The sequence below is a fragment of the Crinia signifera genome, chromosome 4 (genome assembly GCF_055691185.1).
Source record: "Crinia signifera chromosome 4, ASM5569118v1, whole genome shotgun sequence".
Lineage (NCBI taxonomy): Eukaryota > Metazoa > Chordata > Amphibia > Anura > Myobatrachidae > Crinia > Crinia signifera.
In genome coordinates, this window is record NC_139220.1 from 130,624,271 (window position 1) to 130,638,842 (window position 14,572).

The 14,572-nt window shown below is 44.2% G+C and overlaps 1 protein-coding gene across 1 annotated transcript in view; it reads right to left on the reverse strand.

Moving 5' to 3' along the window:
• The window catches only part of LOC146074431 (adipocyte plasma membrane-associated protein-like), a 31,573-nt gene that overhangs the window by 9,447 nt on the left and 7,554 nt on the right, over positions 1 to 14,572 (reverse strand). The window contains exons 5-6 of the mRNA XM_083182465.1: positions 13,974 to 14,123; positions 11,569 to 11,681 (exon numbers count right to left, since the gene is read on the reverse strand). Of these exons, the coding sequence (XP_083038591.1) occupies positions 11,569 to 11,681; positions 13,974 to 14,123 (263 nt within the window). The remainder of the gene's footprint in view (positions 1 to 11,568; positions 11,682 to 13,973; positions 14,124 to 14,572) is intronic.

Here is a 14,572-nt window from a genome sequence, read left to right on the forward strand (position 1 = left end):
CAATAGGAATGGCCTTTGTCCTCCCCCTTCTGACCCTATAAGATAGCCATCCCTGAGCTGGTTCTTTCTTTTATTTTTGGAACTGGTGATGAATCCCCTCACCATTAACCCGGGCTATAGTTCAATCTGAATATAGTGAGCTCCGACCGGACTGCGCTGTGCATATTTGAGACGGTAAACGGTTGCATTCCCTGTTCTTTCTTTTATTGTATTGTTGGCTGATTGTATCCTGTGCCTGTTTTCTTTCCCTAGTAGTTTGATTTGTATATTCATTGTTAGACAATTGTATCACGTGTTACCCTGTGTTTTCTTATTTCTGTAATCCCCTTTTGTCCATTAGGGACTAAATACACTGTTTACGGAGAATCTACCTCCTCACCTTTTATACCGTGGTCTCGTCTATTATTCGCATCTAGCGATAAGGTATATTACGGACATTGTCCTTAAAGGGTATTCGCAGATTAGAGACAAAGTATTGCGAAGGGATCTCCTATTAATGCATTGATTCATCCGTGTACAATACACTGTAAAGGTACGCTACACTGCGCTACGTTTTGTTCGCATGTAGCTAGGAATAAAAAGGTACGCAGGTTACGGACAAAGTACGTAACCTACGCTTTTCACTTATTGTTCTTTGATCATATAAATATCGACATTGATAATTGGGGGCTGGCGTCCGGCCGTTTCACACTCTAGAAAGCTGTACCAAACGTGCAGCTTGACCTATACCAGCAAAAGGGTGGAAGTGATTATTACCCATTGCTGGAGGGGCCAAGTCCGCGGCAGTGCAGGGTTCGAGAGGTGCTAGCGTTTGAACCCGAAGTACAATAAGTGAAATCCAAGGAAATATTAAGCCACGTGTTTTAAAGTATATTAAGTGTTTAGTAAGCTGTACTTCTGCCTGCCACAAGTAGTTTAACGGGGTATAGTGTCGTGAGTTGCTTGTTCATTATAGTATATGTGCCACGTGCGATAAGGTTCGCACACGTGGAGACAAAGGCCTGTGTTTATTATAGTACATAGAGGATCCCTTCTGTGCAAAACTATAACTTTATTGTTAGTTACTGCAGGGCCAGGGACTCCGCCACGTGGCGATAAGTTCTGGGCCTTTTACAGTAACGTGAAGTGTCTATTGTGTATTACGCAAGGTGCGCGCGCACGTGCTTACATTGGGAAATTTTCGCATCTTTGTACGTAATTTACGGATTAAGTGCGGGATTTATTTTGCATCTTTGTACGTAACTTTCGGACGGAGTTAAGGGATTTATTCCATATTTATGCGCAATTACTGCGTATAGCGAAACCCGAGCGCGACCTTGCAAATACATTGCAGAACACTTGGGTGGCCGATTCATCAGCAGCCTGTGAACAGGTTTAACAAACGCCCGTACATACGTGGCTGTTCACTGGCACTGCACATGCAGCACACATAGGAACCCAGAGGTGAACAGTATTTAATCACTAGCTTTATTTAAAACAGTATAGTAACATACTGTGGATAAAGCGGTGATTAATAAGAGAAAATAAGTTTTTTCTTTTATTGTTCATTTTCCCCAAAACAAGCAACTCAAACATTATTTTAATAGATTCCTATAGCCATTTAAAAGGGATTTATACCTGCATAAGTATCTAGTGAGAAACTACCAACCTGGGAAGATTTTTCTGTACAGAAATATTACAAGTTTAAGCGTAAGAACAAGGTGTAAATAGCGCCCAGTGTGAAACAATCACTGAGGTGAACGGGTGTGTGACGACACGACTCAGCGTAGTAGCGCAGTCCGGTGTAGGACAGTCCGGTGTAGGACAAGGTGCACGTGACGACGTGCCCATAGGAACTGCCCCTTCCGTGGACCTACCTATTTTGATCCACCGGGATAGTACAAGAAGCTAAATCGGAACCCAGTGATCTGATCAGCTGCTTTAGAAATACCGGTTTCTGAGGATACAGGAAAAACAAGTTTTGTTGTGTTCTGGAAAATTTGGCCGCACCTTGCAAGTTGACTAGCAGTTCGCTACTAGCCGAAAGACTTGGTGATTGAGTATTACAACCTCGTAGCCTTTGCATCACGCTTAAGTGCGGAAGCGTTTTAGGTCGCTGAGGAGGAGTGTTTTGGGAGCAACTCACGGATAAACGACCCACCGGTGTCTACTAGCTGTGAACGTTTATTCCTGTAACCATGGGTAATAACGGGTCACACAGGGATGCCGTGCTAGTTAGGGAGGAAGCTAGTCGACCTAAAGGGTCGGCAGCTTTCATAATGTGTAGTAAGCACGGTGAACGAGCAGTTGTTTACCAAAAGAAATGGAAAAAGATGACACAAGGCAGCAAGTTAGAATTTCCCAGTGTTGGTAGCTTTGATCCAGAGATATGAGATATGTCTACTTTCCTGTCGCAAGAAGAGAGTGAAGCACATTGAAATTCTTAAGTTGTGGCAGAAGGAAGGGCAGGAACAATGGGGAATTGGATGTCTAGCAATAACAGATACAATCAGCCGCAGCAGGAATGCAACCTCAACCGCTCCCCCACCTCCATATGTGCCGGAGGGGTTAATAACTGCTAAACAAAACATAAGTAAAGGTTTAACTATTACTAACTTGTACCCTGTTTTATCCCCTTACAAGGAAACCAGAGAGGAAAACGATCTGCTGTTGACATCGGCCGTCTCCCATGCAATTAACATGCTTGAAGGAAAGGCTGAACCAGCAAAATCTGCTGCTGGGGCTCCAGCACAGGAAGAGGAGACGGCTGATGCCAACGGCATAATTGTGGACTCAGGTAAGGAAGCACTACACAGCACAGACAACCCTAGACCAGGACCCAGTAATGCGGATGTGGTGCAAACATACCCAGTACGTACACTGGAGGTTCCCTATGGTAAGGCAGACAGAGAAGGTGTGATACCTACCAGGAAGATGACCATGTTAAATCCATGGACACGGTTAGAACTGCGGTTCATCATTTCAGATTTCCCTGATCCTAGGAAAGATCTGGCATTGAGCCGGAAATTTGTAAGGGATCTGGGAAACTCTGATGAACCCACCAACAAGGATTGGAGAATGTTGAGGGCCTGTCTCCCTACCCACATAGACATCCCAAAATTCATTCAGGATAGTGGGTTGAGAGGGGACAAGGAAATAAATGATGAGATCAACCAGGAAAATATACGCCTAATCAACTTACAATTGGGAGTATATTTTCCTGCGGCAGTGGAATATAGCAAGATATTCACCATCAAACAAAAGGATGCTGAATCCGCTGGAGATTATTTCTCCAGGGCCTTGCAAATGGTATCAAAATACACTGGTGTCTCCGAGCCTAAGGACAACCCCCACCTGAGGGAGATGATTGTCTCTGTGCTAGTGGAAGGGCTTAAAGAAAATCTGAGAGTTAGAGTTCAGACATCTTTCCCAAATTGGCGTGGAATGACAGTAGATGCCCTACGGGAATCTGCCATGGACCACGACCGGAACATAAAGAAGCACAGAGAACTGCAAACCGATAAATTGATAATGGTTAGCATCCAAGCTCTCAGTAAGGCCCCTAACAAGGCCCCACACCACCAGAGCACCAGAGACACAGGTAGAAGGCCAATAGTATGCTACAACTGCAATAAGGAAGGACACTACTCCAAACACTGCAGGTCAGGAAACCCCAAGAGATACAATGCACATAGACGTGACTGGGAGCCTCACCAGGGTGAGACGCGGAGATACCCAACCCCTAGACAATGGGAGGAGACAGACAGGTCACGCAACATGCCTCCTCCCCATCTGATGGCTGACACCGTACTTAGGGCAACCCAGGTAAGACAATAGGAAACAGGTCATACCTGTATCCTACAGCCAGTTAGATTGACACAACACCTTAGAGAGGAACCTCAGGTAAAGGTTGATATAGCTGGAGTAAGACAAACCTTTTTGGTTGATACAGGGGCGGCCAGATCTGTTCTCAACACCCCCCTTCACTTGGGTTTCACTGATCAATCAGTAGCAGCAATTGGGGTAACAGGGAAAATACAACATTACCCACTGACGAAACCAGCAGATGTTACAATCGGGCCCCTGCATACCAAACATTCTTTCCTGTTGGCTGCAGCGGCTCCGACTAACCTCCTGGGTAGAGACTTACTATGTAAGATGGGATGTGTCATCTATTGCACCCCTGATGGTTTTTTTCTGGACACCCCTAGAAATCTTGCACAGGAAGTGCAAGATATGCTGGACAGTCCTCAGAGGCTAATGTTGTGTTCGACTGTTGTAGAATAGAATCCATCTAGGGTAGCTGAAATTACAGCACAAATACCGAGTTCCCTTTGGACTAAAGATGGACAGGATGCTGGGTTGATGGCAAATGTAGCTCCAGTAGAGATTCGATTAAAAGAAGGCAGGATAGCCCCAAAAATACCACAATACCCTTTAAAACCTGAAGTCGAACTTGGCGTATACCCAGTGATCCAACGATTGCTCCAACAAGAAATCTTAGTTAGAACTTCCAGCACGGCCAATAGTCCCATCTTTCCAGTGAAAAAGAGTGGGGGAGGGGCTACAGATTAGTGCAGGATCTAAGAGGGGTAAACAAAGTAGTTGAGAGCCAATTCCCCGTAGTGCCAAACCCAGCTGTCATCCTGATGCAAATCCCACCTCACTGTACACATTTTACAGTCATTGATTTGTGTTCTGCGTTTTTCTCTGTCCCTTTACACCCTGACAGCCAGTATCTGTTCGCCTTTACCTACAGAGGAGTACAGTATACCTGGACTCGACTCCCTCAGGGATTCATAGACAGCCCTAGCATCTTCTCCCAGGCCTTGCATGATTGTTTACAATCCTTTCAACCTATGAATGGTTCGATACTAATACAATATGTCGATGACTTGTTGTTGTGTTCTGAGTCACTGGAGTCATCAGTAGATGACACTCGACAGCTGCTGATGCATCTCTCAGAGACAGGACATAAAGTATCAAAGGATAAGCTACAATTATGTCAGACCAGGGTTAAGTATCTGGGCCACTGCCTTACCCAAGGGCTGAGACACCTCACTGATGACCGAATCCAAACGATTCAAAACATGGTACTGCCACAGACTCAGCACCAGATCCGTACGTTCCTAGGCATGTGTGGATACTGTCACAATTGGATCCCAGGATTCTCTATTCTGGCATTACCACTACAAGAAATGGTTTCCTCAACTAAGCCAGACCGGGTCTCTCATACTGAGGAATCTGAGCTGGCTTTCGAGGAACTAAAGGTGAGCCTAACAAAGGCCCCAGCACTGGGAATGCCAGATTACAGGAAACCCTTTGAACTGTACGGAACTGAATCAGCTGGGTGTGCGGCAGGAGTACTTGTCCAAAAACATGGTGATGCCAACCGACCAATAGCGTACTACAGTGGCCAATTGGACACAGTAGCACGCTCACTCCCAACTTGCTTACGGAGCGTAGCTGCAATAGCACAACTAGTAAGCAAGAGTGAGGATGTGGTGTTAGGACACGATTTAACTGTTCATGCTCCCCATGCTGTCTCTGCCCTCCTAAATTCTGCCCAAACACGACATGTGTCCTCAGCACGGTTCACCAAGTGGGAACTGGCGCTGATGGCCCCAGTAAATATTACCATAAAAAGATGCAACACACTAAACCCAGCCACATTTCTACCTCATGTGCCCTCCAAGGCACAAAGGATGGAGGGTGATGGGAATGTTGCTGAATATGGTAAGGCAGAGTTTAGTGAAGGTGAGGACAAACATGACTGTATGACCTACCTGAATCAGACCTTTACAGCACGTCCTGACATAAGCGACAGCCCATTAAGTGAGGTAGACATAACCTTATTCACCGATGGTAGCTGTCATAGACAAACGGAGACGGGAGAGCTGTGCACAGGCTACGCGGTAGTAGATGGAGAAGGTATTGTGGAAGCTGAACCCTTAGGACCACCTCACTCAGCACAAGTAGCGGAACTGGTGGCACTGACCAGAGCATGTGAACTGGCCAAAGGAAAATCAGTTAACATATATACCGACTCCAGATATGCTTTCGGAGTAGTACATGATTTTGGAGCCCTATGGCGCCTCAGAAATTTCATGACGGCGGCTGGCACACCAGTGGCGCATGCGACATATATTAGAAAACTTCTGGGAGCTATCCAGCTTCCAGACAGAGTGGCTGTTATTAAGTGCAAAGCTCACACATCAGAGAAGGACCCGGTGTCCCTTGGTAACAGCCGCGCTGATGAGGCAGCGAAAAGGGCCGCATGCCCTGTAAATATTTCTACCCATCCTACAAACCTCTGTACACTTAACATGGTATCCACATCAAAACTGATAGACATGCAGAATTTGTGTTCCCCACAGGAGAGAGCAGTATGGAAGTCGAAGGGATGTGGCCAAGAGTCCACCGGACTTTGGAGAGATGGACATGGGAAACCAGTGGCCCCCAGGGCATACCTTCCTAGTCTAGCCGAGGCGGCCCATGGGCTGACACATCTTGGGAAGGAAGGTATGTGCAAGCTGGTAAAGGCCTACTGGTGTGCACCAGGGTTCGCTTCTCAAGCAGGTAGAGTGGCAATGTCATGCCTCACCTGTTTGAGGAAGAACATTGGAAAAGCCATCCCAACAGAGCCATCCCACATCCCTCCTACAGAAGGCCCTTTCCAGGTAATACAAATCGACTTCATACAGTTACCACCCTGTAGAAATTGTAAGTATGTGTTAGTATGTGTTGATATGTTTTCCAGCTGGGTGGAGGCTTTCCCCGCTGCCTCCAACACTGCTACCTTTACAGCTAAGAAAATATGTCAAGAGTTTGTCTGTAGATATGGTATCCCAAAGGTCATCGAGAGTGACAGAGGCACTCATTTCACAGGAGAGGTCTTCCAAATCATGTGTAAACTCCTGGGAATTAATAGTAAACTTCATACTCCATATCGACCCCAAGCGAGCGCCAAAGTTGAGAGAATGAATGGTACTATTAAGAACAAATTGGGTAAAGTTATGGCTGAAACAGGGTTGTTATGGCCAGAGGCACTGCCTATTGTGCTGTATAGCATTAGGACCACTCCCAGAGCTCCGCTCAACTTGTCCCCCTTCGAGATATTGTTTGGTCGGCAGCCACACATCATGATAGACCCACAGGATGATCTCAAGTGTAACAATGAGCTAACTGTACAATATATCCTAAAGCTAAACAAACAGCTGAGGAAACAACAAAAGGAACTGAATTTATTGACACCGGACATGCCTATTGAGAACTGTCATAATCTTAAACCAGGAGACTTTGTTATGATCCGAAATTTCTTACGCTCAGGTTGTTTGATAGACCGTTGGGAAGGACCGTACCAAGTTTTGTTGACCAGCACTACATCAATTAAAGTCGCAGAGAGAGAGACTTGGATACATTCGTCCCACTGCAAGAAAGCCAGTAACCCGGAGGTCCCTTGTGCAGAGAGCGAAAGAGAAGAAATATCACTAGAGGCATTGTTCCGGGAAGACTGAAAGGCAGCTAAGGTCAAGCAACCTGTACGAGCAAAAGTTAAAGAGCAGAGCAATAAAAGACCACTGGTAGAGATGATGGAAGGACTCCAAGCAACAGGTTCATGGTTATATTTCTATTTCTTTGTTTTCTTCCTGTTTCCTCTTCTTCACTCAAGGATACTCGGTGGCTGCCACACTCTAGAGCGATCGGAGCGGAGTTCTGACAGTGTACTAATGGACCCAGATCAGGGTGAAGTAGAATCCCTAAACAAGCTTGATACTTTACCCATAACAGGAGAGGGTAAGAGGTATGAGGAAAACGTAGTTCAAGGGCAATGTGATGAGTTATTGTCTGGTGAGTACTGTGTTTGTAGATATTGTCAGCCAAAAATGGAAGAAGAATGCATCCAGCGATGTCAGTCGATGGGTAAGGCAACTACGAGCTGACATCCCTTGAGTGATTACCACTCACTAGTGGGTAAGGTCTTAAACCAAACAGAATGCTGGGTGTGTTCACAAGTACTACATAAAAGAAGTAGTGTAGGCCTAGTCCCATACCCGCTAAATATCTCTGAGATAAGCGTCTTAAATAAAGGGAGGCCACTGGATAAGAGATACCTGTATACCAGGTCCCCTAGTCTTAGATTACACCCAGACCAAGTGGATAAGTCCCTGGTATGTATGAACTTCTCTAGTTCCAGAACGATTGGTACTTGGGAAGTGACATGGCACAACCAGACGATAACTTACTCCCAGCGTCCAGATGGAGAGCCTATTGATAAGGAATTGTTATTAAAGATCCGCACCAGTGGAAGACACTATAAATATGTTTACACTGTGAAGAAAAATAAAATGATGGCCGGCAGAGTATCCGCCGGTTATTGTAATATGACCTTACAACCAGAAACCTGTGAGGAACAGGTCAGGGAGCAGGGGACGGGAATGTTCTTATGGATAGTGTGTGATAAAATCATGAAATATTCTGTCCCTTATTTTCTCCCTGACGATGTTTATTATATTTGTGGTAGAAGGGCGTACAAATGGCTCTCCATGAACTACGTTGGAATTTGTTATTTAGGTAGAGTGTTACCCGAAGTAATGACAATTACACATGATGAAATGGTAAGCATACACAAAGGTATTCCTCCTCCTTACACTCATACCCATTATGACCAAATCCACAAAAGGGATTTAACAATCAAGAAGGAACCCCTAGCTTCTGAATTGATACACGAATCATTCGGTATCCAACTCCTCATTGCGTTAGACATTACCCATACCGCCAGGGGAGTCATACATTTTAAGTATATCCAAGCACTAGCAAGCTTGGTAGATAACATCACTGAGATTTATGATGACACCTTTAGATACACTGGGAGAGAGTTACAAGCATATAAAAGAGAGCTAGTTCAACATCGGATGGTGTTGAACTATCTGACAGCCATGACAGGAGGATATTGTGTCACCCTCTCCACACAGTTTGGGGTGAAATGTTGTACCTACATCACATCACCAACAATACTGAAGACCCAGAAGAAATCATCGATCATCGGATGGATGAGATTCTTCAGCTTAAATGGGAATTTAGAAGGGAACACAATATCAGCCTGGCAGAAATAGGTGATAAGGTCAGCGAATGGACCTCCTGGTTGAACCCAATGCACTGGTTCTCTGGTTAAGGAGAATGGGCGCAAGGAATCATAGCTAACATCGGAAAACTCCTTCTCTGTATCGGTGGGGCCATCATAGTCTTTGTGCTATTGTTTAAATGTGTCAAAATGGTGACCCGGGGAAAGACAAAACGTACTGAAATCATGAGTGTAAGAACGAGGGATGCAGAGGAAGACCAGGGTTTGGTATATGACCCTAGAATTGAAACCATTAACCACTAAAAGATATCATATTTGAAAAGTGTATATATTGTAACCTCCCTTGTTTTTATTTTTTATCCCAAAAATTGTATATTATCCTTCGTCACCCTGAGTAGATTGTTCGATAAATGTGGCCCCTCATTTATCCATAATCCTGGATTGGCCTAGCGCAGATGGTTTACTCCCCTTATATGTTTAATTCAAAGATCCCAAAATTTCTCTGTTAGGATTATGAACTTCTATGTTTTAGGAAATAATTTTTGTACTGTGACAGTTTTGTATTTACTGTCAAAGGGTGGACTGTTAAAGTCGAGTTGCACACACACCATTTTTGGATAGTATGGCCGCCATTTTGGTTAGCAGAGTTGCGCAAATAAAGTATACATACCCGAGTCTGTGTGACAAAGTGGACCAGAAGCGCAGCCATACTATTACACATAAATTCATAATGCCACTAACACTAAATAAAATATAGTTAATTAAAGGATTAGTGCACTACACATAGTTTAATTAGAAATACACGATTGTTTCTGTACATGTTTGGTATCATTATGTTCAGTGTCCCATACGCAGCATTCCGGTCTCAGCCAAATATTCGCAAGTCCCATGGTCTGATAATTACGGACAAAATACCTATTATATGTATTTTTATCATGTGTCCTGTGTGAGGCAAAGGAATGCAGTTGTAATTAGTTTGTGTTGCTGTTTACGACCCCCGACGACATGCCAGCAAACAAAAGGACACCAAAGTACCCTTCCCCCTCCTGCATGTCTCCAAGCCAGATGTAATACCTTGCCCAATCACTGAGAACTGGACATTCGAACCCTGACCAATAGGAATGGCCTTTGTCCTCCCCCTTCTGACCCTATAAGATAGCCATCCCTGAGCTGGTTCTTTCTTTTATTTTTGGAACTGCTGATGAATCCCCTCACCATTAACCCGGGCTATAGTTCAATCTGAATATAGCGAGCTCCGACCGGACTGCGCTGTGCATATTTGAGACGGTAAACGGTTGCATTCCCTGTACTTTCTTTTATTGTATTGTTGGCTGATTGTATCCTGTGCCTGTTTTCTTTCCCTAGTAGAGTTTGATTTGTTAGACAATTGTATCACGTGTTACCCTGTGTTTTCTTATTTCTGTAATCCCCTTTTGTCCATTAGGGACTAAATACACTGTTTACGGAGAATCTACCTCCTCACCTTTTATACCGTGGTCTCGTCTATTATTCGCATCTAGCGATAAGGTATATTACGGACATTGTCCTTAAAGGGTATTCGCAGATTAGAGACAAAGTACTGCGAAGGGATCTCCTATTAATGCATTGATTCATCCGTGTACAATACACTGTAAAGGTACGCTACACTGCGCTACATTTTGTTCGCATGTAGCTAGGAATAAAAGGTACGCAGGTTACGGACAAAGTACGTAACCTACGCTTTTCACTTATTGTTCTTTGATCATATAAATATCGACATTGATACCACCCAAATCTAACTCTCTCTGCACAAGTTACATCTGCCCCACCTGCAGTGCACATGGTTTTGTCCATTTGAGAAGGAATTTGCTTCTGAGAGTGAACCAGAATAAGGCACTCAGTTAGAATGTTGTAGAGCTACTGTGCATAGATCGCCACATTGTGGTAGCACAGGTTCTTAAAGTCGGTCCTCAGGACCCCACAGAGTGCATGTTTTGCAGGTCTCCTCACAGAATCAAGTGACATAATTTGCTCCACCTGTGGATCTTTTAAAATGTGTCAATCAGTAATGAGTGCACCTGTCGGGTGACCTGGAAAACGTGAACATTGTGGGGTCCTGAGGACTGAGTTTAAGAACCACTGTGATAGACTAACAACATATCCCGCTCTGCTACTAAATGCTGTTCTGGCAGCTGCTTGCAGATTCAGGTGTGATTCAGGGTCACTTTCTATTCCATTTGCACTATATAGTCCAAATGTAATAGAAAGTAACCCTGAATCGCACACGTACAGCTGCATTTGATCCAGATTGAACCCCGAAGCGGGGTCCCGGGTTCGTAAGCAGAAATAGACTGTGCAGGCAAGTCTGTTTCTGCTTCGATTGAAAGGAGGGCCATGCTGCTCAATGCAGTATCCCCTCACTGTCCCTCCTTCCCTTAAGTGTCCCAGCCAGCTACATACTGTACCTAACCACCTACCTATAGCATAATGGTGGCCATGCAGCTCATCCCAAAAGGTAAACTTACCTCATATCTGTGATGCTGTCTACCCCATTTGCTGCTTGAGTCTGTAAAAAATATTGTGCCATTTCGAGACAATTCAAGTCCATTTAAGAATCGGAAAGGGATTCCATCCACTCCTGCCAAGACAATGTGAAAAACAATTAAATTCTGCAGTAATAGTCCTAGTGAATCATAAGTACATCTTTTCTTTTTTTACTGAGAACAAGCTATGGGCATGTATCCTTAGTTGTCATTTGGCCTGAGACACCTGACTTACGGCACCTGACTCACGGGTAGAGATTCCCATTTTCCCTGAATTATGCATCTTATTTCTTTAATGCAAAGGAATTGTTACACAAATAAACATTCAGCCAATAGGAATGACAGAAGGAAGGTTCATCTTACTCCCAAAATGTCTCCTCAGATATGTGATGTTTGTATTCCAACTCAAATGACTACATGCTTTAGGGCAGTCCTTCATTTCCACAAGGGTTTTATTCAGATTCTTTGCATTGTTTTATTATTGGTTTTATAAGTGATGGTGGAGGAGTAAGAAGTGTTTTGAGTTTTCCTGAAAAGAATCTGAATAAAACCCTTGAAAAAAAACAAAGGACTGTGTAAGACATGGCATTTCAGCCAGGAGAGTGTCTGAGTTATAATACATACCTTACATAACAAAGGAATGAATATAAAGTAGAATATTAAGCAGAACAATACTTCGCATCCTCTCTATTTTGCCTTTGTGCTCCAATTACATCCTGTCCTTACTATTGAGTCTTAGGGGGGTATTCAATCCCGAATCCCTACAGTCATGACCTTGGCCCATTCTCAGCCCGCTTGACTGATATTCGGCATGCAGGATTCGAGGTCCCGCCTGCCAAACTACGAAAAAGGGGTGTGTCCACGATAAACAGCCGTAGATCTTTGAGATTCGTCTGAATCCATGGCCGCTCTGTTGGGAAAGACAGCATTGAATCAGCACCCGCTCCTATTTCCCCTGTCGGAAATAGCGGCGTGGGACTGATTACCCCCCTTAATTCACTAAAAGTATGCCAAGTGCTTACAGACGGTATATTTCTGTCACAAAGAATTTAGTAAATATTAGCCGCACAATATGAATTAGGTCCGGAGCACACAAAATGGAGCAAATATTATTTCCTTGAAATTCATCTAATTTATCATTTTCATTATCCCACTATAATAACATGGGAGAAAGAACACACAGGAGCTGACACTGAGGGATGAATGGACAAGCTTTATCTAATATTACATCTTGTTACAGCAAGAAAGAAAACCATCTTCTAAATAACATAATATTGCATAAAAGCAGAAAAGGAAACATTCCTATCCATAAACACACACTCAGGAGTGTAGACATATTGTGTATTATCAGAGATGTGCGCTCCTATCACCCCTGAAGTTACATTGGCAAGGATTTGTTGTGTACAGTAATCCTAAACAATCGTTATTTTCTGACATATTTTCCCTTTTGTCTGTTCTATGCGAAAGTGAATGTATTATATTAAACAGAAAGGTTGGATATACTGCATATAAACTGTACAAGCATGAATCAAATGCTTGCATGAATGGGCTTGAAGCATTTGTATTATACTGGTGCTACATTTCTAACACATTTAGGCAAGGAATAGAGCCCACCAGAATTGCAAACAGACAGGCAAACGTCAGCCCTCTCCGATACTTTTGTTGGTTTGGGCATCTTATCTGCTCTTCACTGCTTGACACATCAAGCCCCAAAGTTTTTAAAGACCTTTCTTTACTAAAGTTCTTATACATTCAGATATGTCCTCATATATCTCTATTGTAGTCCCGCCACGCAGCCCTTCTTTGCACACAGGCCCTGTGAGCCTCTGCTAGCACTGTGCATCTTTACTCATGTTTTTTGCAATATCTTGCAGCTAGGACACACACACATGGAGATGGAGCTGATCCATTTGATATGTGACCAGATGGTTCCCCCCATCAATGGCACAGCATTGTTTTTGTGTAATTCTCCCGAAGGTGCAGGGACCCGGAGCATAGATCTGTCATCAACACACGTGAAGCCACATTTCCATGTTATGATTGGCCCATGGGCCAATCAGTCAAAGAAAATAAATCACCATCGATAGTCAACAACATCCATTAGATATTATGCTGCCATTGATGACAATGATGGCCATCCCTATTCAATTCTCCTTCATGTATGAAGGAGCCCCCTCCCCTAAACAAAAAAACTGTCTACAATCACAATATTAATAGAATTTTTAAATTCTAAATGACATGCTTCCAGTAACTGTGCTGAACAGAAACAGCATTTGCAGGTTCCATATCGCTACTGCCATGCATAGACACAGGAGCGCAAGAGGTCATAGCTGACAGTAGCTGCCACTATCACTTTGCATTACTTGTCAATATAATATCTTCATCACCTTCTTGGTTTGAGATAAGAAGCTGCTTCTTTCCAGACTGTGGGTCAACTCTGTACAATCCAAAATAGGAATCTACAACAATTAGGTATCCATCCCGGTCCACTCGTACCCCATGTGGACGCCCACAGACAGGTTCATTTTCAGGGGTTCCTATCAGGGGGTGGAAAAAAAGATTTGTCCTCAGTGAGTCATTCCATTCGGTTCTAGTTCAGAAATGTATATGTGTACAGGAGCATCGTATCTAGATAAACACAGGCCGGGAAAAGAAATTATAGTATGGAATATTCATTCATTCCCATATGGTGATGGGGCAGCCCAGCGCCCCCCACCCATCTCCGCCCCCCCCCCCCCCCCCCCCGCATGGGTGAGTGCACCCGGCAACCCGAAAGGTCGCCGTGGGTGCACGCACCATACGCCTGCACATGCGCAGATACCCGCCTGCGCATGCGCAGACGCACAACATCGGTACTGCGTGCGAATGCACGCAGTACCGATTGGATCTGAATCAGGCCCTAAGTTCGAAGATGGGTTTAATCGGATGGCCAAGGGGTAATCGGATGGCCAGGGGGTGGTGTCATAAGTGTCCATGCTATTTCTGT